At 39.2% G+C, this 24,108-nt stretch overlaps 1 protein-coding gene across 1 annotated transcript in view; it reads left to right on the top strand.

Moving 5' to 3' along the window:
• coro2ba (coronin, actin binding protein, 2Ba) overlaps positions 1-24,108 on the top strand; it is a 33,606-nt gene that overhangs the window by 5,057 nt on the left and 4,441 nt on the right. Inside the window, exons 2-7 of the mRNA XM_077564442.1 lie at positions 14,512-14,712; positions 19,670-19,786; positions 20,866-21,015; positions 22,524-22,688; positions 23,455-23,571; positions 23,664-23,768. Of these exons, the coding sequence (XP_077420568.1) occupies positions 14,512-14,712; positions 19,670-19,786; positions 20,866-21,015; positions 22,524-22,688; positions 23,455-23,571; positions 23,664-23,768 (855 nt within the window). The remainder of the gene's footprint in view (positions 1-14,511; positions 14,713-19,669; positions 19,787-20,865; positions 21,016-22,523; positions 22,689-23,454; positions 23,572-23,663; positions 23,769-24,108) is intronic.

The raw sequence follows: 24,108 nt of genomic DNA, 5'->3' as shown, positions 1-24,108 counted from the left end.
AGAGCGAATCCGCAATAAGTGAACTGCGAAGTAGTGAGTGACCACTGTAATGTTTTTCCTTGAATGCGATGTTTCCTGCTGCATACCTTAGCATGTGGTGCCATGAGCTTCACAGCTTAAACCTCAGGGCTCAGCATGAGAATATTGTTTTACAACAGTAGACTGCTTGTGTTTGTGTGTGTGCATGTGTGTGAGGAAGAGAGAGCAAGAGAGGGCAGAACTGTGAGTTGGCGGACAAATAATCTGTAGGTGGGCAGATTTCTACCGGTGTAGTCTATTAGAGTTCCTGTGATTCGAAAGAACCATTATCCTGGTTTATGACCTGAATGTGTGCAAGTGTGTGTGGACATCCTCAAGGCTTCTAAATAAAACCCTGGAGCTTGCATCTGCTACCTTACGTAAGATCGAAGTGGGAAGAAGGAACCCCATATGGTGTTCTCAAATTCTTTCAGTCAGAACTCATGATAGTTTCCTCCATCAAAAAAGGCTCACTTTCGTGGAGAGGCATAATGACCACTATGACACTTTTCTGAATGCAAAAGTTTTTCCAGAAGGCTGTCTGACTGTAGTCTGTCTACAAGTCTTTAGTGAGAGAATTTGGGTAATGAAGAAACAAAGGAGCTGAATTGTGCCTTAAGTTTCTGGTCATTTTGCAGCTATTCAAAAGATTCATAGCAAGCTACTGGCATGAAAGGTTGCACATAGGCTGTGATTTGTACATGAAGTCCTTAAATGGTCCCGTTGTATTGCGAGGGGCACTACAGAGAAAGCAGTGTGTTATGACTGACAGTGAGTTGTGGGAGATGGACAAGAGGATTCTAAAATAAAAAGAACATGACAGACAGTAGTAAGGGACCTCGACTTTCAGCATTTTTTTTTACTACTTTAATCATCAGAAACCAATAAAAACTAGTTAAAGCTAAATAGTGTTTGTATGAAAGCATTGTCAACGACAACGCCCTTTCCTGAGTTTTGTGGAAATTTATAGTGTATTTTTGTGTAAACCGGCTAACTCGTAGACGCAGTCACAGCTGCCGCACCCTTGCCACAGCTGTCAATTTGGTAAATCGACTTTGCTCGGCCTAAAAACAGAAGCATCCTAATTTTCGGGTTAGCGTGCGTGTGAATTTGGTGGACATGCTACACCTCGCTGGATGTTCCAGCTCACCGAGCAGACGATATTCTAAACTCAGTAAAACCAGTTCTAACTAGTTGCGAAGGTGGCATAACGCGATTTTGGTGGATTTGATCGAGGTGCAGGCAAACTAATTTGGCGCACCGCAGAAGTGTGTGGTAGATATCATCTACTTCATTATCTCTTTGATGTGCGGTCATGTGGTGCTATTTAAGATAATAATAATAATAATTCATTAAATTAATTGAGGGCAGCACGGTGACTGACTGGTTAGCACGTCCGCCTCCCAGTGCAGAGGACGTGAGATCGAGTCCGGGCTTCGGCCTTTCTGGGTGGAGTTTGCATGTTCTCCCCGTGCTTGCGTGGGTTTTCACCGGGTACTCCGGTTTCCTCCCACATTCCAAAAACATGCATGGCAGGTTAATTGAACACTCCAAATTGTCCCTAGGTGTGAATGTGAGTGTGGTTGTTCGTCTCTGTGTGCCCTGCGATTGGCTGGCAACCAGTTCAGGGTGTACCCCGCCTACTGCCCGAAGCCAGCTGGGATAGGCTCCAGCACCCCCGCGACCCTAGTGAGGAAAAGCGGCCAAGAAAATGGATGGATGGATGGATGGATAAATTAATTGATTTCTATAATGATTTCAGAGGCTTCTCCTATGCAGCTGTCATATTTATGAATGAAATTAATAATAATAATAATAATAATAATAATAATAATAATAATAATAATAATAATAATAATAATAATAATATTAATAATAATAATAATAATAATAATAATAATAATAATAATTTACATCCACCACACACGTCTGCAGGACTTCGAATCAATCTGTCTGTGCCTTATTCAAATGCACCAAAATCTCGCTGCACCACCTGCACCACTAGATTGATGTGGTTATTGTGCGGCTAAAATCAGGGCAACTTTTTATCGTCTAATTACGAGATGCTACCAAATTCACAAACACGCTAAACTAAAACTTGCCCTGGTACGAAAATAAAAAATGACCATTTTTAGGCCGAGCGTCCGTCCGTCTGTCTACGAAAATACGGCCTTTAGTCTCACTCTTGTGCTTCCTAAGCATAATGATTACATTTATTTATTTTTTCAGAACTTTATTGATGTTTCATGTCCGTATTAAAAACATGACAAAGTGCCTTAGCTTTATTCCATAAATTAGTTGCAGAATCCTTGAACAGTGATTGAAGGGTGGGCACCCACTTTATGCTCACATGGGGGGGCACGAAGTCCTCCCTCACAAGCATAAACACATTTGTTTACTGTCAAAGCGTCATATCCATCCCAGTGATGTGAGTAAACGGGCTTCCAGCTGTGTTGTGTGTTTGTAATTACATACAGTATCTGCAAACACCCCAATTATGCAGGAGGCCGATGCCGTTTTGACGTCATTCGCTCATATGTGGTCTGAAAGACTTTAGAAATGTGTTTATGGTAAAGCCTCTGCTAGTTGAGTATCTTAATTAAAATGATACAAGTTCTTTTTATATGTCGCCTCTTGAGAGGCTCATAAATTCTATTTATGTTTTTGAATCTATGCATGTCTGAAAGAACATTCCTGTGGAAACTCTACCGCCTACCGTGCATCTAAACTGTAGTTTGATTTAGGCTTTTGGATAATTCACAGCCTGTTTACTCGCACACATTCATTCACACACTCAGAAATAATCTGCAAGCTAAATCGGCAATCTAGCAAACTAAATATCTTTTCTTGAAGTTTAAAGAACTCACCAGTGTAGGAGATTAAGAATATTAAATCCAGAGTTAATCTTTTGTGTTTTTGTTGCCAGCCTGAAAAAAGCAGATAACGGTCACACGCAAGGGAGATAAACAGAAAGAGCAAGTTGTGCAAAGGGGTAGACAAAAAGCATGAGACAAAAGAGGGAGAAAGGGTCAATAGTTGTGAGAAAGCCACAGAAAACGCTTTCTGCATTGGAAGAAATTCAGATCTCATGAGCTCATTGCATGTCAGAAAACGTCCGATCTGCTCAGTCTGCGGCTCTGTGAAACTGTACATTTCAAATCTGTCTGAAAGGGCTCAAGTGCATTTCCATATGAGATGGCAAAAGTCTCCACTTCTTATGTCTCTGTGTATACAATATCATTCACCACATGCTGAAAGCATTCACATTATGACAGTGATAGACTGGAACTAACTTGAAAAGCACTCAATGGAATGGTTTGATACATTTCCTTTTTGAATAAAGTGTTCATATTTGCATTTAGTAGAGGGCATGTTTAAAAAAATAAAAATAAAAATAAAAATAAAACAATTGTTAATGTAATACGGGCATCATACCCTTCTTTGTCCAAATACATTTAGGTCACCATTTCTAGCAGATTAGAAAGTGTTTATGTACTGGGAAATAAGGGCTGTATTGTAAAATAAATAAATAAATAAAATACCATTTAAAAAAGCTCATATTTGGGGGGAAAAAAACACAATATTGTGTTTTTGTACATAATAACAGCAGTGACGGCGAAAAAGGCTTGGCCATGTCATGGTCCTGTGCCCCTATTGGCTTAGCAGTGCAAAGCATCATGGTCTATGTAGTTCACAATGTTTTGTTGTCCTTTTTTGACGGCGATGTTGACAAATATTTGCTGGTATGACTGATTTACAGGCGTGATAACAGCCGCAGTGGCCAAAACATTCCTAATTAAAATTAAACTGTACTAATAAACTAACCACCAGATGGTGCTAGAACTGCGCAAATGGGATACAACCTCACCTTTTTAACGGACATGCTGCTTTTAAAATCATGACATGAATCAGACGATATTGTGGCACTTTTAATCTTGCGATATCAGGATATTGCCGTTATGGTTGCATCCCTAGTCTACTTGTATATACAGTAAATGAACAAAAAATATTTTTCTTGCTGTCTTGTTTCTTCTCTGCATACTATTACCCTTTGAGGTTCCAGCGTGTGTGAAAGAGACCAAATTTGACAGTGTATTTTTGGCGACAGTATGGAGGCTGTTGTGCTACTGATGGACAACCATGATGATTCTCACCCTCAAACAGTAGTTGGCTCATAAGTCTTGCGGAATCCGAATACATAATTTGATCCCACATCACATGCTCATGCATGAGACTGACAATAGCAGTACTGTATACAGTAATGTGTTGTCATTTTACACATGCTGATGTAACATCAACTTGTGTTCTCATCCTCAGACGCTTTTTCTCAACGTATGGTTTGGATGTTGGCCATGATTTATTTTCTTGTTTTACCGCAGCGAGATTTAAAATGAAATACACAACCCATCCTCACACACAATTTGGTCTGAGCTGCCAGCAAAGAGCTGAGTGAACATTAGTGAGTGTTGAGTGGGGCAAGAAGAGCACATCAATGGTGAATGATCCAACCGCCCACACATACACGCACACTAGCGAGCACACACACACACACACACACACTGAAGTTCATTCAGGTCAAACTCAGCCATGTATTATGCCCATGGGCTCTGATTGCAGCGTAAATATAGATATTACTTTCTAAGCAGTACATAATACAGTACAGTTTCTTTCTTTTACTTAGTTCTGCTCCCTCTTTTTCTTTGTGTTTGTTTATGTTTTATTATCTAAACAGAACATATTACACAAACCTATTAATTCATTTTGTAGAAGCTTAGTTGTAGCACACAGTTGCATCAGCATCACAAGTCAGCAGTTTGTTGGATGCATTTTGTCAAAGCAGATCCTCTTAAGGCAAGGCTAGTTTGAGGTTAACTGACAGTTGATGAGATCACGACCAGTAGTCAAGGAGTGTTCAGCAATACTTAATGCGTCTCTCACAGACACAATCATCAGGCCTTAAGGAAAAGTTTAAAGGCTCATATGGGGTGCTTGTGATTTTTCACTTTCTGAAAGTTGATAGGGTGTAGATCTTGCGTGTGGGCCTCAATATTAGCAAAGGAAATTACTCATAAATGGGATAATATAATACTTAGACCATTTACAGTTGTTGTGGCTACGATATCCCACCCTGATGTTAAACAATATCCAAAACACTATAAAAGGTGTAAACGCTTGATTCACAAATATGGAGTATTTATTGTCAAATGATCAGGATCATTCCTGTGTAAAGCGTTTGATGATACCACCCAAAATGAGAAAACATATGAAATAAATTATCAAATGTCATATTTGTCCAAAGGGTATTGTGAAAAGAGGCTACTGTGGCTACAGGCTTACTGCACTGCGGAAGTCCAGTTGACAGGCTGGCAATAAACAGATCAATGCAACAGACTGGAAAGATGTGCATGAGTGACCTTTTGATAGATAACATACTAGTCAAGCACTTTCCTACCATGGGTGGTGCTCACGATACAACAGCAGATTGAAAATGGAAAAACAATGTGTCGAAGATACCTAATTTGCAGGGAATGTACAGATTATTCTGTCTTCTAATGACCATCCGTCGATGCCTTGTGGATACAATGGCATTGAGCATCCATCCATTTTCTTAACCGCTTGTCCTCACAAGGGTCGCGTGGGGCGCTGGAGCCTATCCCAGCTGGCTTCGGGCAGTAGGCGGGGTACACCCTGAACTGGCTGCCAGCCAATCGCAGGGCACACAGAGACGAACAACCACACTGACAATCACACCTATGGACAATTTGGAGTGTTCAATTAACTTGACATGCATGTCTTTGGAAAGTGGGAGGAAACCGGAGTACCCGGAGAAAACCCACGCAAGCACAAGGAGAACATGCAAACTCCACCCAGGAAGGCCGAAGCCCAGACTCGATCTCACGTACTCTGCACTGGGAGGCGGACGTGCTAACCAGTCAGCCACCGTGCCGCCTTGACATTAAACAATGGTTCAAAAAGAAACAAACTGACTTGATCTGATATTTGAACATTCTAAATCATTGAGGGCTGCAATTCAGAAGTCTATTTTCTTGCCTGGAGTAAATCATGCACGACGTGTGGCGCAGGAATATGCAGTGTGTGTTAGACCTGATTTTGCTAGTTTTTCAGAGGAACGCTGGCCTGTGGAATGATTTATAAAAAATATACTGCAATAATGATTCAGAGGGATTCATGCCTGCAGTGTTCACAATTTTATGAACAAAATATGTCGCGTTCGACCATTTGTTTACCCTGCGCCGGCCATTTACACATGGTATGAACGGCCTTAAGGTTTAGATTGACTTTCTGACACCAAGTTGTCCCTTAGCCAGGCCTATCTCCAAGACAATCGTTTTGCTGATGATCGTGTCTGTCGAAATGGTTAGCACGTGCAGCAAGCGTTACACTGATAAGAAAATCAGGATCTGGCAGCATCAATTCAGCGCCAGGTGCAGATGTGCTGTTTATGAAAACAGAACCCTCAGACTGTAGAATGGTGATGTCTCGTCCGGGCAGATGGTCTGGCACTCGACTTGGCCATGTCCTCCATCCGGGGTTGTGTTTTCATTCTATCAAACCATCAGTCCAAGGAAAGAGAAACTGAGTGAAAGATAAGATGGTGAGAGCCAAAGAGCGGACAGCTCGAGCTCAAAAGTGGTTGATTGACGAGCTAATGATAAGAAAAGAGTGTTCAGTCCATCTGGTTGCTGAAATAGTGGAGCGTGATTTTTTTGGCCATACTGAGTTCCAGTGATTCCAAAATTGAAATCCTTTCACTCTGTCCAAATAAGATGGCCGAGGAGCATTTCCTGGATAAAGTGAAACAGATGATCAGAAATCAGCTTCCTGTTTTGCATCAGAAATCAGCTTCCTGTTTTGCATCTTGATTTTTATTTTTTTTTTAAACGTATTTAAAAACTCACAGCTGTTTATCCAGTAACATTTTTCTGGGCTGTGATATATTTTATAATCTGATCAAAGTGCTACTTCAGTTCCTGATCCTTGGTTTAGTGCTATTTGGCTTTAATCAGTGAAACACTGCCAGGAAGAGATTTTAATAAATAAATAAAAGAGAGCGTTAGATAAGTGCTATGTACTATGTTAAAATCATTTTCTATAATATTGCTATTTCTGTCCTCTGTGTGTTTTCTCTGGGTTATCCGTCTTTGTCACACATTCTAAAAGCATACCTGTACATGTTAGGTTAGTTGAAGACTCAATTGTCCAAAGGTGTCAGTGTGAATGGTTGTTTGTATGTATTCGTTGACTGAAGTCTTACCCAAAGTCAGCCAAGATATGCTCCAGCTTCCTCACAGCCCGCCTGGTGAAGATGTTGCTGTTACTGCCACAGGTGATCAATTGTGGAAACTCAGGAGGTCAAAATATCGCAAAAGGTCACAAACGGTTGCTAAGACGCTTGGCAACTCTTTGCGACCATTTGCGACCTTGAACGAACCCTGATGAAAAATGAACATCCACTTTTTCTGTGCTTCCTTAGATGCTTAAACTTGGAGGGTTATTGTTACACTTATTGCGAAGTCCGAATGGTGAATGGGGGAAGTCGCTCAAAGCTAAGGTCAATCCGCAGCCATTCCTGACCAGACTACGGCTTTTTGGGCCCAAATATTGTGAGGAGCCTTTCTCGCCCGATTGATCGTAAAGCCACACTCAGACACAGGTCCTTCAGTTCACATTAGTTCTCTCTATTTTTTAAATTGGAAGATTACTGTACGCTTTTTAACGTAAAAGTAAGGCACCTTACAGAACGGCTTATTATTATTATTATTTTGAAGTGAAACAAGAACACGACACTATTGAGGCACTCCCATGAATATTGTGACATCCCCAGTTAACATTTTTTCCCACAACATCGACATCTAGCCTGCGTGCAAGACGTTGTCGACCCCTGGTCTAGTGGGTTAAGCATTGTCGTGGAGACATCTCTGCAGTGTCTCACTAGTTTCCTCAGTCTCGAGGAGACGTCTGACTAGTCGGGGAATTGCCTCAGCGATTTCTCAAAGACCTGCTGGAGACTTGAAAAAGTCAAATATCTTTGAATTCACCTCAACTTCCTTTTGGCGTGGCTAGTCTCTGGATGGATGGATGGGTGGTACTCTAAATCAAGCGTTTATGTCATGTCTATTTATCCCCCCCCCAAAAGGAGTCCTGTTTCTGCTACACAATGGACAGATGATGACATTCAAACAGTGTAACGGCTTTATGGCCTACTTTGCTCTCTCGTTTCACCTTTTGTGCTGTTTTTCTGCCAAATTTAGGACTATAATGAATGACCACCCAAAAGGAGGTTTTGCAATAGTGTGTATTTTGTGGAATTTACTGCTGTATGGTGACTAAATAAAAAATACACCACTAGTAGTATTACGATAAAGCTTTGTGCCTTTCAAATTAATTGACTGGCGGTATGACAAAGAAGAATTCATCTGTCTGTGATATGCTCTAATACTGTACATTGGCACAGACTCCTATTGGGGGATGGGAGATTACTCATTTCATAATTTTCTTCCAACAAATGCCTGTCTGCAACCGTTTAACGAGACAGACTTGTGGGTGTAAAACAAATTATAATTGGTGAGGATTTTGGATGGGGCAAAAATAGTACATTAATTTGACTGAACAATAAACCTCTTTTTCCCTCGGTGATGATGGATGGCTTGTAGGACAGCCATTCTTTGTGAGTTGTGCAGGACAGCAGTATTTCACAATTGGGGGCATCTTGCTGCCTGAAATGCCATTTAGCTCTGCTTTTGAGCCTCCTACATTTATTACAGTTTTTTCTTTATTCTTTATTAGGATCCTCATTAGCTGCCACAAAATGGTCGCTAGTCTTCCTGGGGTCCTCAAATAATTCAACAAAAACACACAGAGTTTAAAATTACTCTATGCAGTAAAAAAAAAACAAAAAAAAAACAGTATTAAACAGATAAAGTAAGTAGAAACAGACAAACAACAATACACAATTGAAAAGTGCCAAAAAGAAAATAGAACTTGAAGATGCATACATGAATACATGCAGTTACATTGATTTGCCAATTGTAAGGGATAAACTAGTTCATCTGTAATGTGTATTGTAATAACTTCTTGAAAGATGACTTGCTGCTGACGTTTCTTGACATCTTATCTTGTCTCGCTTTTGTTTGGATTATGAAATCGACTAAATTGGACATTTAAGCCACATTAAACCTCTGATCTGAAAGAAACTTGCAATCAAGACGCTGTGTGGTCAAGTAACATTTTACTTAACCACAACAAACTGAACTGCAAAAGCATTGCTTTGACTGTCAAAAAATGTCCCATCTTCCCACGGCAGAGAGAACTATTCCAGCCAGATTTCAACACTTCCTGTGTGAATGAATAGGGAGCTCATTTCAAGCTGAGCAAAAAAATTGGATTTGGCTAAAGCAGTGACAGCATTTCTCTGTTTTTGTGAGGTTTACTTTTCTCTGAGAAAGGAAGTCATGATAAATGACTGCATACTGTCACTGTGAGGCAGAGGAGGCAAGCCAAAAGAGATGACACAGTGGATTGGCTGGGTCTTGCTACATTTAAATGACATGAGTTATTCTCAGTCTGTGGAATTCTTTGTGTCTGGTGAATATAATAAGATGGTCAAAATGCCTCAATTCGGAGACAGCTGACCCCCCCAAATTGAAATAGCTTCAAACTTCTGGGCGATGTCAAAACAACTGTTAAAGTGACTCTAATACATGCATTGCAAAAAATAAAAAATAAAAGTAAAAAAACAATAATGTTGTTTTTACGGGGAAAACCGTCAACTGTGGTTACCAGGGAAATTCTGTAAAAAAATACAGTGCAAATGTAAACAACTTTACAGAACAAGTTGTACACTTTACTGGTATTGAATGTATAATACAGAGTAACTTACCGGGAGTCAATGTACGATAAACTGAATCTGCATGTAAATTTTACAAAACAAAATAGTATAAAAGCAGCATACTCTTGGAAAATGGTACTTCATTTGTATAGCACTTTCCTACCTTACAAGGAAGGCCCTCAGGTTTTGGATGTTTTCCTTCTCCAACACAGCTGATATATGATCAGCTCATCAGCAAGCTCTCATAAGCCTGATAATGATCCTGTTGATTGGAATACTGACTAAAAAGGTTTTTAAAAAAGACAAAATCTGCAGGACTCCGGGCCTCGAGGACCGATTATGCCCACCACTGCTCAAAGTGCTTTGCATTTTGACTACTAGATTATACCTACTGATTACAAGCATCAGGAACAACTGGAGTTTCATTATCTTGAGCATGGATCTTGAACACAGTCACACTGCGCGGGGACTGAACCAACAACCTCAGAGTTGCAAGATGACCACTCTACCACTGAACCACACCATCCTGTTAGGCATCAGTAAAAGACTGCTGAATCTACAAGTTTAAAATGCCTAAAGTTTTAGGATATAATATACAAATTGTTCTGTAAAGTTGTTTATATTTGCACAGTATTTTTTCATAGAATTGTTCTGGTATCCACAGTTGCCAGTTGTTGTTTTTTTGCAAAAACAAGCGGATTTTTTTTTTTGCACATTGTTTTACTGTATATTTAAATATTCTTATTTCTATTATGAATTTGTAAAATTCATGTTTATTTTGGCATAAACAAAATGTACCAAAGAACATGCTGACAAAAAGAGTTATTCTAAAACTGCTATTATGTCATTTTAACTGTATCCCAAGATTATTATTTTTTTGTTTTACAGTTTATCTCTGTTTAAATAACAGTCATTTGTGAATTCTCATTCACCCCCACTCAAATATAATTTATAAAATGAGTGCAGACAACAAGCCAACCTCACATTGTACATTCCTGAACAACTGGCTGCATGTATACTGTATTTCTAAGGCTGCGTTCACGTTACAGCTCAATTCCGATTTTTTCACAAGTATCTATCTGATTGTTTTCATGCAGTGTGAACAGTACAATTCCGATCTTTTCACAGCCGACCTGGGCCTCTTTCGTATGTGGATATAAATCGGATATGTTTGTGATGCATCTGCACTGTGAATGCTCATCCGCACGCATCCGATTCATACGTCAAAGCCTGATATGCGCTCTGCGCGGGCGGGAGAGAGTGCTTGGAAGGGAGACTACTGACATGTCTGTGAATATATGCAAAATTGTTTTGAGTAACAGTGTTAAATTTTTATTTGTCTTTAATTCAATCACACTTGAAGCATAAAGTGGACATGTAAAGTGATAGTAGAAATTCAGCCCTGCAGACGGTTCATCACAAACGGCGATGACGTGACGTCATCTTTGGTAGACTTCTCAATGAAAGGAGGAGGTCGAGGAGTCTCCCCTCATTTCCCCCAAATTACCTCTTTCAACCTCGCTACGCTGGCGACATGAAATGAAAAAATAAGTCAGACGCATTTCTGTGGCTGTTTGTAAACAGCACGTTCAAAACTGACGCACGAGGAAGCCAAGGACAGCAGCCAAACATAAGCGAACGTGAAAACAATCCACCAATCGGGAGCGTTCACACATCTTAATTTGCATAACGTCTGCAGACAAGACACATGAATCCAACTCCTAACACGTCCGCGAAAAGAGTCCACCAGCCCACCAATTAGTAGTGCGCGTTGGCATGGCTAAATTTGCATATGACACTGATAAAACTTGCTTGCCTCGACGCGAGCCGGGTTGCTTTCGTAAACACTGCAACGTGACGTTGTTTTCGGTGTAAATCACTTGACGTGTGCTCTGCGCGTGCGAGTCGCATCACGGGCGCGTTGCGTTCACATTAGATGTCGCATTTGTTTTTGTAATGTGAACGGTATATAAAAAGATCGGATATAACAAAACATCTGAATTGGGCATCACGCCCTGCAGTGTGAACGTAGCCTTAGAGTCTTCATTTTGAACTTTTCATATTTAATCATTTACCAAAGATGAGATGGCCCCACAGAGATAGTAAAACAAACCTGTGTGTGTGTGTGCATGCGCGTAAGACCAGCAGAAGCATTTTGAATGAGGCATTTAAAAGAAAAGGAGGCAGAAAGAGAAGGATTGGCAGAAAGAGAAGAAGCAGTATGCTCTGGCAAGGTGTACAGAAACAAAATGAAAACAACCCTGCTCTCTGCAGTTGTCCGCCTTACAGCTATCAAATGTTATATCAAAATCACATGTCGGTTCTCTCACTGTCGAGGCCGAAAGCATGCAGTGAGGCTGCAAGGGGTCTGGCTGGACACATTTCAAACACATTGTAGACAATAATCAGGGGAGATGGGGGTTTTTTTTGTTTTGTTTTTTTGGGACATTCCCTGCTTTCATAGGTCCATCTGCCCCAGGCTGTTGTGGTTATTTATTTTTCAAAAAAGAAGAAATATTTCAGGATCAGGGAAAGGAATGCAAAACAGGCAGTCCTTTTACGTCTGGCGTCAATCATACAAATGCGTCCAACCTCCAGACAGGGTTTGCACCCTGAATCCCCTTTGTCCTTGATTTGATTTGTTGTTGTTCACACGATAGTAAGGAATGCATTTATAAATAGGGGTGAGATCATGTCACAAAGAAACTTTAACTTCTTTTTGACAATTTCATGAATAAATGCATTGAAACATACCTTATAAAATGTGTGGTTTTAGTTATTTTCAGTTTGGAGGTGGGGGTTAATTTGCTTTGCTAGACTTCCTCTGTTTACCCAGTGACAGGTCCAAGATGTCTTCCAATCATTTCACACAAGATTTAACTTAGCACCACAAATTATGAAGGCCTCTTTAGGGAGGGAATGCGACAAGATCCCAGGAGCAAGGAACAGAAGTTCTTAGGATTTATGCAAATGTGCATGACATGCAATTGAATGAAGGCGCTGCACCCTTGTAGTGATGCACTGTTAACATAGTTTAGCGTGAATCTTCAGGGGAAGATTGGTGGTTCAAATCAGCAATGGATGGATGGATGGTGGGATGGAAGGTGTGTAGGTGTGTTAATGGTGAGCTATTAGTCCCAGTGAGAGGGGAAGAAGGTGGGAAGTGTGAGTTTAAAAGCAAGGCATGGTAAAAACAGGACAGCACAAGCTGTCTGATTGTATGTGAAGGAAAAATGAGGAAGTAAAGATCTCAGTGGTTGACTTAGAGGAAAATGTCACAGCAGCTTTGTGACTACTAGAGGAACACTATAGGTAACCCGATCATCAATCTGTTTATATGAAGAGGTTTTTCAGGATATTTTTTTCTGTTATAAAAAAAATATTCCGAAAAACAGGGGCTGCGGTATTCAGAAAAAACAGGAGTGAAAGGTACTCTGAAAAACAGAAAATATTCAGAAAAACAAGAGAAAAAAATTATATATAAAAAAAATGAATAAAAGTTACTCAGAAAAACTGACGCTGGTGCTCTGTTTTTCTGAGTATTTTTTCCCCCTCTGAACTCCAAGTGACTTTTTGCAGACACTCGCTAATAGCGGACACTTTACCACATGCCTCCAACATACCTTCAACTATATCACTTACTTGCTCAGTATAAACATGTCAATCGATTGGCATGATTTTAGTAAGCTAACAGTTAAGTTTCTACTTTCTACGGAAGCGTATTGCATGCTGGAAAGTAGCGAGTCTGCAACAAGTCACTTGGTGTTAAAAGGTAAAATAAAAATAATTTTTAAAAAATTCTCAGAAAAACAGAAGCTAATGCTGTTTTGGGGAATTTTTTCCCCCTGTTTTTTAAAATATTTTTTCCAGGTTTTTTTGAATTTTTTTTTTTCTGTTTTTTCTGAGTAATTTATCCTCCTTCTTTTTTATGACAGAAGAAAATATGCATGAAAACATGAATGCAATACATTTCCGTTGTATGGTTTTATACCTTTCATTTGATTGATTGATTGATTGATTTTTGCCCATCAGATAATGTCAGATGAAGTTTGGCCATGCAGTGAGTGCAAAGTGATGAGCAAGCCATTTCTGATTGTCAACTGAAGCTGCTTTGATCTGAGCCGTTCAAAAATACTGAATTTGCATGGCTCACAAATCTTACCAATGGTATTTTCAGTCACTTCCTCCGTTTTTCATCCTAACCAAATGATTCTATCAGTCCCTATCTGACAGTGTGAAATATCATCCGTCCAGTCTCATATTGAGTATTTTTCACCACTTCATGTGTGACTTTTATCAGATATTCACAGATGGGCCAGCCCACCCTGTAACTGTGGCTTTGTTCGATGGCGACGTGACAAATTATTCCCTGAGCCCATCATGTCCACTCAAAAAAATTTATCTCGGAAATTAGTGAAACTTTCTGTAAGTGTGCTTTGGAAATTAAGTTATTGACATTTTTCCAATCGAGCGTTGGGGAGATGGGAGGAAATGTATCTGCAGATTTACATGCTTCCCCGGTAACATAAGTGAGCGGGGCTGCTCAGCTGTACTTTTCTTTTGTTAGTATTGAGAACATTTCGCTTCTGCCATATATTATACAACATAAGTGTTTAATTTTCTCTACTTCCTTGTGATGTCAGATGTCATGGCGCCCGACCTACCGAAGCTCCAAATTTCGAAACGTCTATGGGAAGGTGGGCAGTCGGGAGCACTGCTACGATGGCATCCCCATCACCAAGAACGTCCACGACAACCACTTCTGTGCAGTCAACTCCAAGTTCCTGGCCGTGGTCACTGAGAGCGCTGGTGGGGGCTCATTCATCATCATTCCTGTTTCACAGGTAACACTCGTTAAAGTCGGACGCCACATGTCAAATGCATCATCATCTCGGAGTCTCTCTCGGTGCTGAATCCAGGCATTGCAAAACTATATAAAATCATGCTTAGTTTGGAAATGAAAAAACTAAACAAAAAAAAAGATGCTGTTTGATCATGATGAGAAAGCTTAGCATAGCTTTAGCAACTCATCGGCACTTAACAGTCTCTTTTTTAGTTTTTGTATGAAATATCAGGCCTAATATCATCTATATTAAAGACTAAATTGTACAGTAACACTCTGAAATGCATAGTGAGGGGGGGGGGGGGTGGCACTGCATGGAATGTGTATAAAAGTGTTTCTGTGAATGGAGAAAACCAGATGGTCCTTTTTCTCAACAGATCCCAATTTATCTCAACTCAACTCAATTCTTTAGCCAAGTCCACCCGACTTTCACTTGGACTTGGATATCAGACATCACACTGTGTTAATCCATACAGTATGATGTCTGTTAAATACATTCATAAGGGCTCGATTTTCGTACCCAGGGCAAATCTAACGCAAAGACCAGTCTAACTGTTCACATGGGTGGAATTTTCTTTCTTTGGGCATTTTCGTAGACGGGTGGCGGTAGAAATACGTGATTGTGCCGTTGTGGGAGTGAACACAGCCGACTTGATTCCAGGCCGATAGAGGCGGCTCCCCCTCATTACCTTTAAATTCAGCGCAGGTGAGGCACGCTGTTTACATGGCAGAGATCGGTGCGCAGAAAATACATTCATGAGGAACTGCAAGAAGATCTTTACTTGCGGATGATTTAAAGTTGGCCTTCCACCCCCGATCATGCTTCTATGTGTGATGCGGCAGTCGAAGGGGTGTTTAAAAAATAAATAAATAAAATAAATAATTGTTTAATAAGTGTTTTATTTATATATGAAAGATAATAATAATAATAATAATAATAATAATAATAATGCATGAATTGATTTCTACAATGATTCAGAGGGTTTGCTTTATCTAAGTAAGCCCCCCCTCCTTTTTTTTGATCCCATATACCATTCATTCTTCATACTTATGTCATGATGATTCTAGCTTCCTGTAACATTGAATACTAATTCACTCTCTTCTGAACGATCCTTTACCGTCCAAAGCCTGCAAAGTGGATCTTGAGCATTTCCTGGCCCTTTCTTCTGCTGAGTTGATGAGCCCAGAGTTGACATTAATCCTGTTACTGCGCAACACAGACAAGAAACTCTGTCTGGAAATGGCAGATGTTTTTCGCAGGCATAAACAACAATTTAGCAGATAATCACTGTTAGATAAAGTCAGCTAATATAAACAAAGTTTACGACTCTTTCGCTCTCTCTCTCTCTCTCTCCCTCTCATCCTATCTTACTGTAAAAAAAAAAAAAAAAAAAAAAAAAGGACCGCATACATGCATGCCTTCAAAGCAACAATCTAGTAAAATGTTTTTGTTTTTGGCTGTTGTTGATTTCTTGTTTTAAAATCACATACAGTCAAGAACAACTGATAATACACTGCACATGCCAGTTCAGTATTTGGCCATTGGACCTAATAAAACAAACAGCAGTGCACATGTGCACTCGTTGTTTGTTGTCTTCAATAAAACTACTTATTCAATACCATTCATCAACATATATACATGTAAATGAAGACCTTGCCAAGCAATCCATCTCAGGGGGCAGCCATTTTATCACTTGCTGTCAACTGACATCACAGTTGCTAAGGGCTCAGGTATCGACCAATCACGGCGCACCTGTTTTCTGAAGCTGAGCCATGATCGGCTGTTACCTGACATTATTATAAAGAAAATGTTGGGCTTGACCTCACCTTTAAAACTCTTTGTGTGCGTGTGTGCATTCTATTCGCATTAAACGTCGCGCATGCAAAAAAAAAAGGTTTTGGAGCTCAACTGCATCTGAAAATAAAGCCATCTAGGCTGAATAAGTGATGCCATTGCCATAGACAAAAGTGCACCGCATCCATTTGACAGTCTCATTCGTTAGCTGTCCCTGAGATGACGCTTGATATAGTCATGAGAATGCAGAGAATGATGACAGAGAGGAAGGCAGTACGGTATAAGTCAAATATGCAGCTCGTAATACTGCATAGAACCAGAGTGGGGGGGGGGGGAAGGGATAAATGATTTAAATCTCCAAAATGTGTTGGTACACAAGGTGGCTTTTAGTGACACACGCCCCTTTCCTCCCCTGATGTCGACACCAAGGTTATGTCCTTCATGGAGGCTGACATATTATGCTGACAGCCACCGTAACGACCACACAGCTGCCCCTCACACAAAGCCACCAGCAGGACGGAGGGCTACTGCTGACACCACCTGGCACACACAATGTGCCACATAGGCTCGCTCACCAACACCTCAGACATGAAATCTGTGATTTGCAGATACTGCTCCCCTTCCCCATATCTATGACAGGGACACAAAAAAGACCATTTCACCCACAATGCTAGTAGCCCTAAACAAGGTGGCAGCATTTAATACCCATTTATAGTCATCTATTGTCTTGATTCCGAAAGCAAGCAGCTCTGATGCCAATCCACACTAAGCAGCAGCAGCAGCATCATTTGTCCATCTGATAAACTACAGCAGCATAATAGCAATTAACCTCCAGACGCATGACTCGGCATATTCATTTTAGTCTAATGAGAAGTGGCTGGCCATGTGGGAGAATATGCCACAGAATATTTATAACCTGTTCTGAAAAGATTTGCAGGCTTTTTAATTAGAATGTAAAAATAAGAAAGTGCTGCAAAGTTGTTGAAGATCAAACAATACAAAACAATACAATACAATACAATACAATACAGCTTGTTCTGTAGTAATACTATCAAATGAAACACTTCAGCCTCATTATGCAATAGTGGAAAAAATATGAAATAAATATGCTCATTACACCTTTCTATTTTGTTACAGAGTGCCTGGAGGTTCTCACCAGTAAAGACTATCTATCCATCAATTATCTGAACTGCTTTTTCTTTGTAAATAGTAGGGGTGTGAATTGCCTAGTACCTGGCGATTCGATTCGTATCACGATTCTTAGGTCACGATTCGATTCGATACCGGTTAATTCCGATTCGAATCGATAAATTGATTATTGCGATTTCTTAAACTCAAATTTAGAAAATACTCATCAGTAAAATTGTACATGTACACTGTAAGATTTGTATGAAAATATATTTATTTATCTGAAAATTCAGGTTGCAGTCTGTTTCATGTTTGAACAGCACTGAAATAAGATATGAAGGCTTAATTTTTCATTAATATAACGTTCTTCCATGCTTAATGTGTAAATCCTAACCCTAAATAAGACGTTTTGTTGAATATTACCCCCCCAAAAATTGATGTTTAAAAATCGATTCGGCCGCATATTGAATCGATTCGAGAATTGCGCACTATAATATCGCGATATATTGCAGAATCGATTTTTTCTAACACCCCTAGTAAATAGTGTCTTTTAATGAGGATGATGATTGAGAAATTCTTAATTCAGAATATGTTTATGAACTGTTACAGTCCCCTTGTGTTGCTTCGTTTCTTTGTTTTTCAAGAGATTCCAAATTGTGCCCAATGTTTGCGCAATAGCTCACATCGATTTTCCCTCTTCTCTCAGATTCAAAATGGTTTGTTATCTCCCAAAGACTCTTTGGCCTTCATGTTTGCTGAACAGTAAAAGCCGTTTTCACAGGCGAAACCCAAAGTAAAAGAACAGCACTATCTAACTAATGTTTAAGCAATCAATCTAAAAGACAACACCTGAGCGGCTCGAAACACCCGTCAGTCAAATATTCAATAGTTTTGCTCGTGTGAAAGTGGGTGGTTTCAAACAAAAGATGCTCTGTCCTGAGTTGTTTTACGTCATCTTGATGTAAATACCATGAAATAAAAAGCTGGAATTCTGAACTTTTGCCTCATCTTTGGATCTGAAAGCCCAATTTTTTCAGTATACAACAAAAACGAAGGAATTGACCTTGCCGTTCCAATACTTTTGGAGACTATGAAACTTTTATACATAATATTAATGTAGATTCATGATTAGTCCTTATATTAATGGACAATGTCCTCTCTACTAAATACTTTTCTGTTGAAGCTTTATTTAAATATATAGCAATGAAAATCACGATTGCACATTTTCCCTGCTGTTAACTTTCCAATATGCTTCACTTTTATAGCAGTTATGGTGGCCCTCTTTGCTTCTAATCCATTTTTAAATGACGTGAGTGTACTACACAGTGTCAGAAAATGTGTCTTGTTCATCCTCAGAGTTAAGAGAGGAAAGTGATACACACATGAACAAACGGAGAGCTCAGAAACCTGATTTGACCAAACGTGACGTAACACAAATCTCTTGGGAATTAAAAAAAGAGGTCAGTGGACTAAAGTGACATCAAACATTTATGACATCACTCCCTTCAATTTACTAGTATCGTGCGATTATGAGACAGTGCCCCACAGTGGACACAAGGGATTACTGCAACAATTCTTTAACAATATTATATTTTGTATTTTATTGTATAATGGATATTCGCGACTTAGATTGCTTAACATAAATGAATACAGCACCCAAAATATTACTTATTTACTTACTTACTTACTTATATATATTACTCTTCTAAAAATGATATTTTCTTCTACTACAAAATAATTTGGCCTTCCCATGTGGAATTTGCATGTTCCTCTCTGTGCTTGTGTTGGTTTTCACACCTACGGGAACGTTAAGTGGGAATGGATGTTTGGCTGACAACCAGTCCAGGGAGGAGCCCATCTCTTGCCCAAAGATGGAATATGTTCATTCATTCATTCATTCATTCATTCATTCGTTCATTCATCCATCCATCCATCCATCCATCCATCATGAGATTACATGGGTGAGATATGTTATATTGTACTGTACATGCTTAAACATGAGTAAAGCTAACATGCCTCTCCCCCTGTCTTGCAGTCAGGCCGTCTAGACACTCACTACCCAAAGGTTTGCGGGCACCAAGGCAATGTACTCGACATCAAGTGGAACCCCTTCTTTGAAAACATCATAGCGTCATGCTCAGAGGACAGCTCGGCAAGTGACCCTCGCCACTTTTATTCCCTACCCTTCAATAGATTGTTATTAAGCATGCTTAATTTGAGCTCTGTTGAATGAAGACTTCTTTTTTGTCTCAGGGTGAAATTAGTCCCAGATTTTAACTAATTTACTGCTATTGACGACTATAGACGGCAAAAATTAATTTTAACTATTTCTATTAGTTAAACATTTTTTTCCACTTTTGTTAACAAGAGTGTGAAAACCTAGATTTTTTTTTATTGTAGTCATGCGATTAGTTAAAATTAACATTTTAATCGCCTGACGCCCATAATTTTTTATAATCTTTTTTTTTTTTAATCACGTCAGGTGAATAAAATTTTTAATTGTAATTAATCACATGACTTCAATAATTAACTCACGATTAATCACAAATTTTATATCTGTTCTAAATGTACTTTTTTTTTTAGGTTTTCATACTCTTATTAACAAAAGTGGAAAAAGTGAAAACTAATAGAAATAGTTAAAATGAATTTTTGATAGCCATCAATGGCAGTGAATGAGTTAAGGGCATGCAAATTCTGTATGTGGAACACAAACGTTCATATCCCTTCACTCCCATCTTTGCCTGATTTAACAAGTGTCATTAAATAGTATTACAGTATACCTATTTAGATTGACTGATACTTTTACAATTCGCTTTTCAGTATTATACCTGAAAGTACTAGCAGGCATCTTTAGACACTGATTGGTCCCACCTATGGCTCAATTCAATCAGAATTTTGAGTTATGATGCGGTATGGATTTACATAAACTGCATAACTTCAACAATGACATCACAGTGAAGACATTATAATGCAGAATGTGCTGTTGAGTAGTTTCACAGTTGATGAATAATCCCCTCTGGGTCATCATAGTGCTTCCAGCCATAACTGTAATCCAGTCCAATCTAAAAGCAAAGGACTACACTGATCAGGGGATCTCTGGTTAGATCATAATAAAGCCCACTGAAGAAAATGGGGCCTTCACTTAAAAAAAAAAAAAAATTCACATAGACTTGTAGGTTTCTGTTTCCGTTGGCCTGTCTCATAATGCAGTTGGACTTGTGAATATGACAGGTGCGGGTGTGGGAGATCCCAGACGGCGGCCTGAGGCGAAACATGACGGAGGCAGTGCTGGAGCTTTACGGTCACAGCAGACGGGTGGGACTGATTGAGTGGCATCCCACCAGCAGTGGCATCCTATTCAGCGCCGGCTACGATTATAAGGTATCGCATCAGTACCAATGTTGACATGATAAGATCGTAACATGCAAAACATCTGAGCCTCATATGTAGCAACTATACAGTAATGTAGACTATTCATATGGGAAACAAAACAAACCACACGCACGCTCAGTTGTTTTCCTTGTTTCTTCACAAACAAGATGAACTCTAGCAAGTTTAAAACAATCAAAGTCTCCCTAACACATAACTGCCCAGCCTGTGACTGTTCATTTTAGTATCCAGCATGCCGAGTTTTATAAGCAACTGACACAGCTGATCCGTCATTAAACACCATCACTAATGGTGAAAGCTGGTCTTATGTAAAGTAATTTGAGTATTTATTCAAGATCCTTGAAACCTGGCTTATGGTCTATGGACTAGTTACGCTCTTTGTCCCCATTTAGCATGACATTCTTGGTAAACAGGTAGGACATGGTAGTGAGGCATAACTGTGCATTAGCTGACAATTTATGGGCAACAGTACAACAGTACTCTATATTAAATTCAACTAGATAACATCAAACAATTCAGTAGTACTACTAGTAGTGTGTATATGTCAACTAGTGCGCAGTTAAGCCTCAAATAATACTTGTGCAACTAGTATGCCAACGTTTTCTGCTAGTGTGCAGGAAATCCTGCAATAAACAGTAATAAACAGTGGGGAAAACAGTACTAGAAAGACACTGTCGTTTTACCAGGGCACATTGTTCTACTAGTGTAGTATAGTAATATTTACTATAGGTCTTAAGATGGATATCTAGGTTATAGAATAAATGGTATGGTAAGCAGTTTACCATATGGTGCAGCAATATTATAGCCCACCAGACTAGGTGCAGTAGATGAAAATGGATGGATGGTATTTATCTGATGAACATGCATCTATTAGGGCCACGTATATATATATATATATATATATATATATATATATATATATATATATATATATATATATATATATATATATATATATATATATATATATATATAATATCTTCATGAGCATACTCAATATTGGAGTAATCCAAAAGTAATCCAGTTACATTACTTTAATATTATGGTACTTGGATTACGTTACTAACTAGACACTAGAGACAAAAGTAATTTTGTCATAATGCATGACTCCTTCTTGTGATTGGCTCCAAGTCAGCAATAAGATCGTTCAGAAGATCTAAAAATGGCATTTCTGAGTAAATGATATAGTGCAATCATTTTTGTTGCCATTTTTTTTAAATGCCAGTGCAGTTCATCTAAGGTTTGGTAAATCACATTGCAAATGCTAAATTCAGCAGTTTACATGTACAGTGTTTTCACACTTGGCTGACACAATCCTGGTTGAGCCCAATTAGTTGATCCGCTTCCACATCTGTTGGCGTGTACAATCATGTTTGTGTCCGTTTCCCCACATTCAAACCTTTACTTTAGCAAATCAGCATCTGACTCCTTTGCAAGAGGCCACTTCAAACACAATACAACAAGCCTATCAACTTCACTCACACATCCCTTTTCGTCAGATCCTGATCTGGAACTTGGAGATTGGAGAGCCAGTAAAAATGATTGACTGCCATACAGATGTCATCCTTAGCATGTCCTTCAACACAGACGGCAGCCTGCTGGCCACCAGCTGTAAAGACAAGAAGCTGCGAGTCATTGAGCCGCGCTCTGGAAGAGTCCTTCAGGTAGGTTCGATAGAGGGAGAGTAGTCTTTAATAGATGTATTGGAATTCCAGTTTTAAAACAATCCCCTGTTGTTGGTTGCGTATGTAAGTTATCATGCTGATTATGCCCAAATCTTACTAATTTTGTTTTTAATTCCAGTTTGTTAATAGGGCCCGACTGATTAATCAACCGCCTATTATAATCGGGCGATTATTGCCGTTCAAACATCAGCCAAAACAATAGGTCAATTGGGTTTGATTATTTTCTCCTTATAATGTCATCATCAAACAAAACCAAAGTTTCCGACGCTGTGAAAGTACCCTGAATGTACCATTTTGCTTGCGTAGCATTAGCAACTAGCAAATGTGTAGCGTATATTATTCTGCTATCACTAAGCATCCTGTAAGATGATTAATGACACCCCAGTTGGAGTTAACTGTAAAACTAAACACACGACGATAAGAATTACATCCACTGTATATTTTAAATACAAAACATGCTTCGTTTTTAAAACATCGCTATCCTAGCGCTAATGCTAAAAGTGAAGGAAAGATCCCATTCAAATGCTAACTGTTTTTACTTCAAATAACGAATATTCACACACAAATGCTGTGGGGACACAATTTTATGAATTAATCATATATTTTTAAATTATTGGCAGATTAATTGGTAATCAGTCATTTTTTTCTGCCAAAACTCAGTATCAGTCGGGCCCTAGTTTGAAGGTTAAGCTCTTTCTTTTGAGCATCTTGGACACTCCACTTTTTTTTTGTGCTTCTCCTCCAGCAAGCGAGCTACAAGAACCACCGGGTAAACAGAGTGGTTTTCCTGGGCAACCTCAAGCGGCTGCTCACCACAGGTGTCTCTCGTTGGAACACACGTCAGATTGCCCTTTGGGATCAGGTGTGGTAAACCTCCGTATGGCAGTTTGGGAATGGGAGGAGCAAGTGTGTGCTTGTGTTTGCATCAATAATTACGTATGTTGCTCTTCCCAGGAGGATTTATCCATGCCACTGATGGAGGAGGACATAGACGGTCTCTCAGGATTGTTGTTTCCCTTCTATGACTCTGACACTCACATGTTGTACCTAGCAGGCAAGGTTAGCAGTGCTGACACTTGAAGATAATTTTCTAGTCCTATAATATTTTCTGTAAGAAATCTGTATTTTGCTTGTCCAAATAACGGGTAATACAACAGAAATAATAATTACAAAAATATACATTTATTTTGTAATATTAAAAAATAATAATTTCTCTACCTACTTCTATTACTACTAGATCATACTGGGAAAAAGTGAAAGTGGTTATTAATATAGATATAATATGTCATTTTCAGAGCTACACCAGGCACCTTCATAACATTGGTTGTCTCAGTTTTTAATGTTCTCTTCAAAACCTTTGACAAAAGAAATGTGTCAAATGATCACCAGTGTTCAGAGT

Source organism: Vanacampus margaritifer, chromosome 4 (genome assembly GCF_051991255.1).
Source record: "Vanacampus margaritifer isolate UIUO_Vmar chromosome 4, RoL_Vmar_1.0, whole genome shotgun sequence".
Classification (NCBI taxonomy): Eukaryota; Metazoa; Chordata; class Actinopteri; order Syngnathiformes; family Syngnathidae; genus Vanacampus; species Vanacampus margaritifer.
Note: the sequence above shows the minus strand (reverse complement) of the source record. Positions and strands in the feature narration are given on the sequence as shown.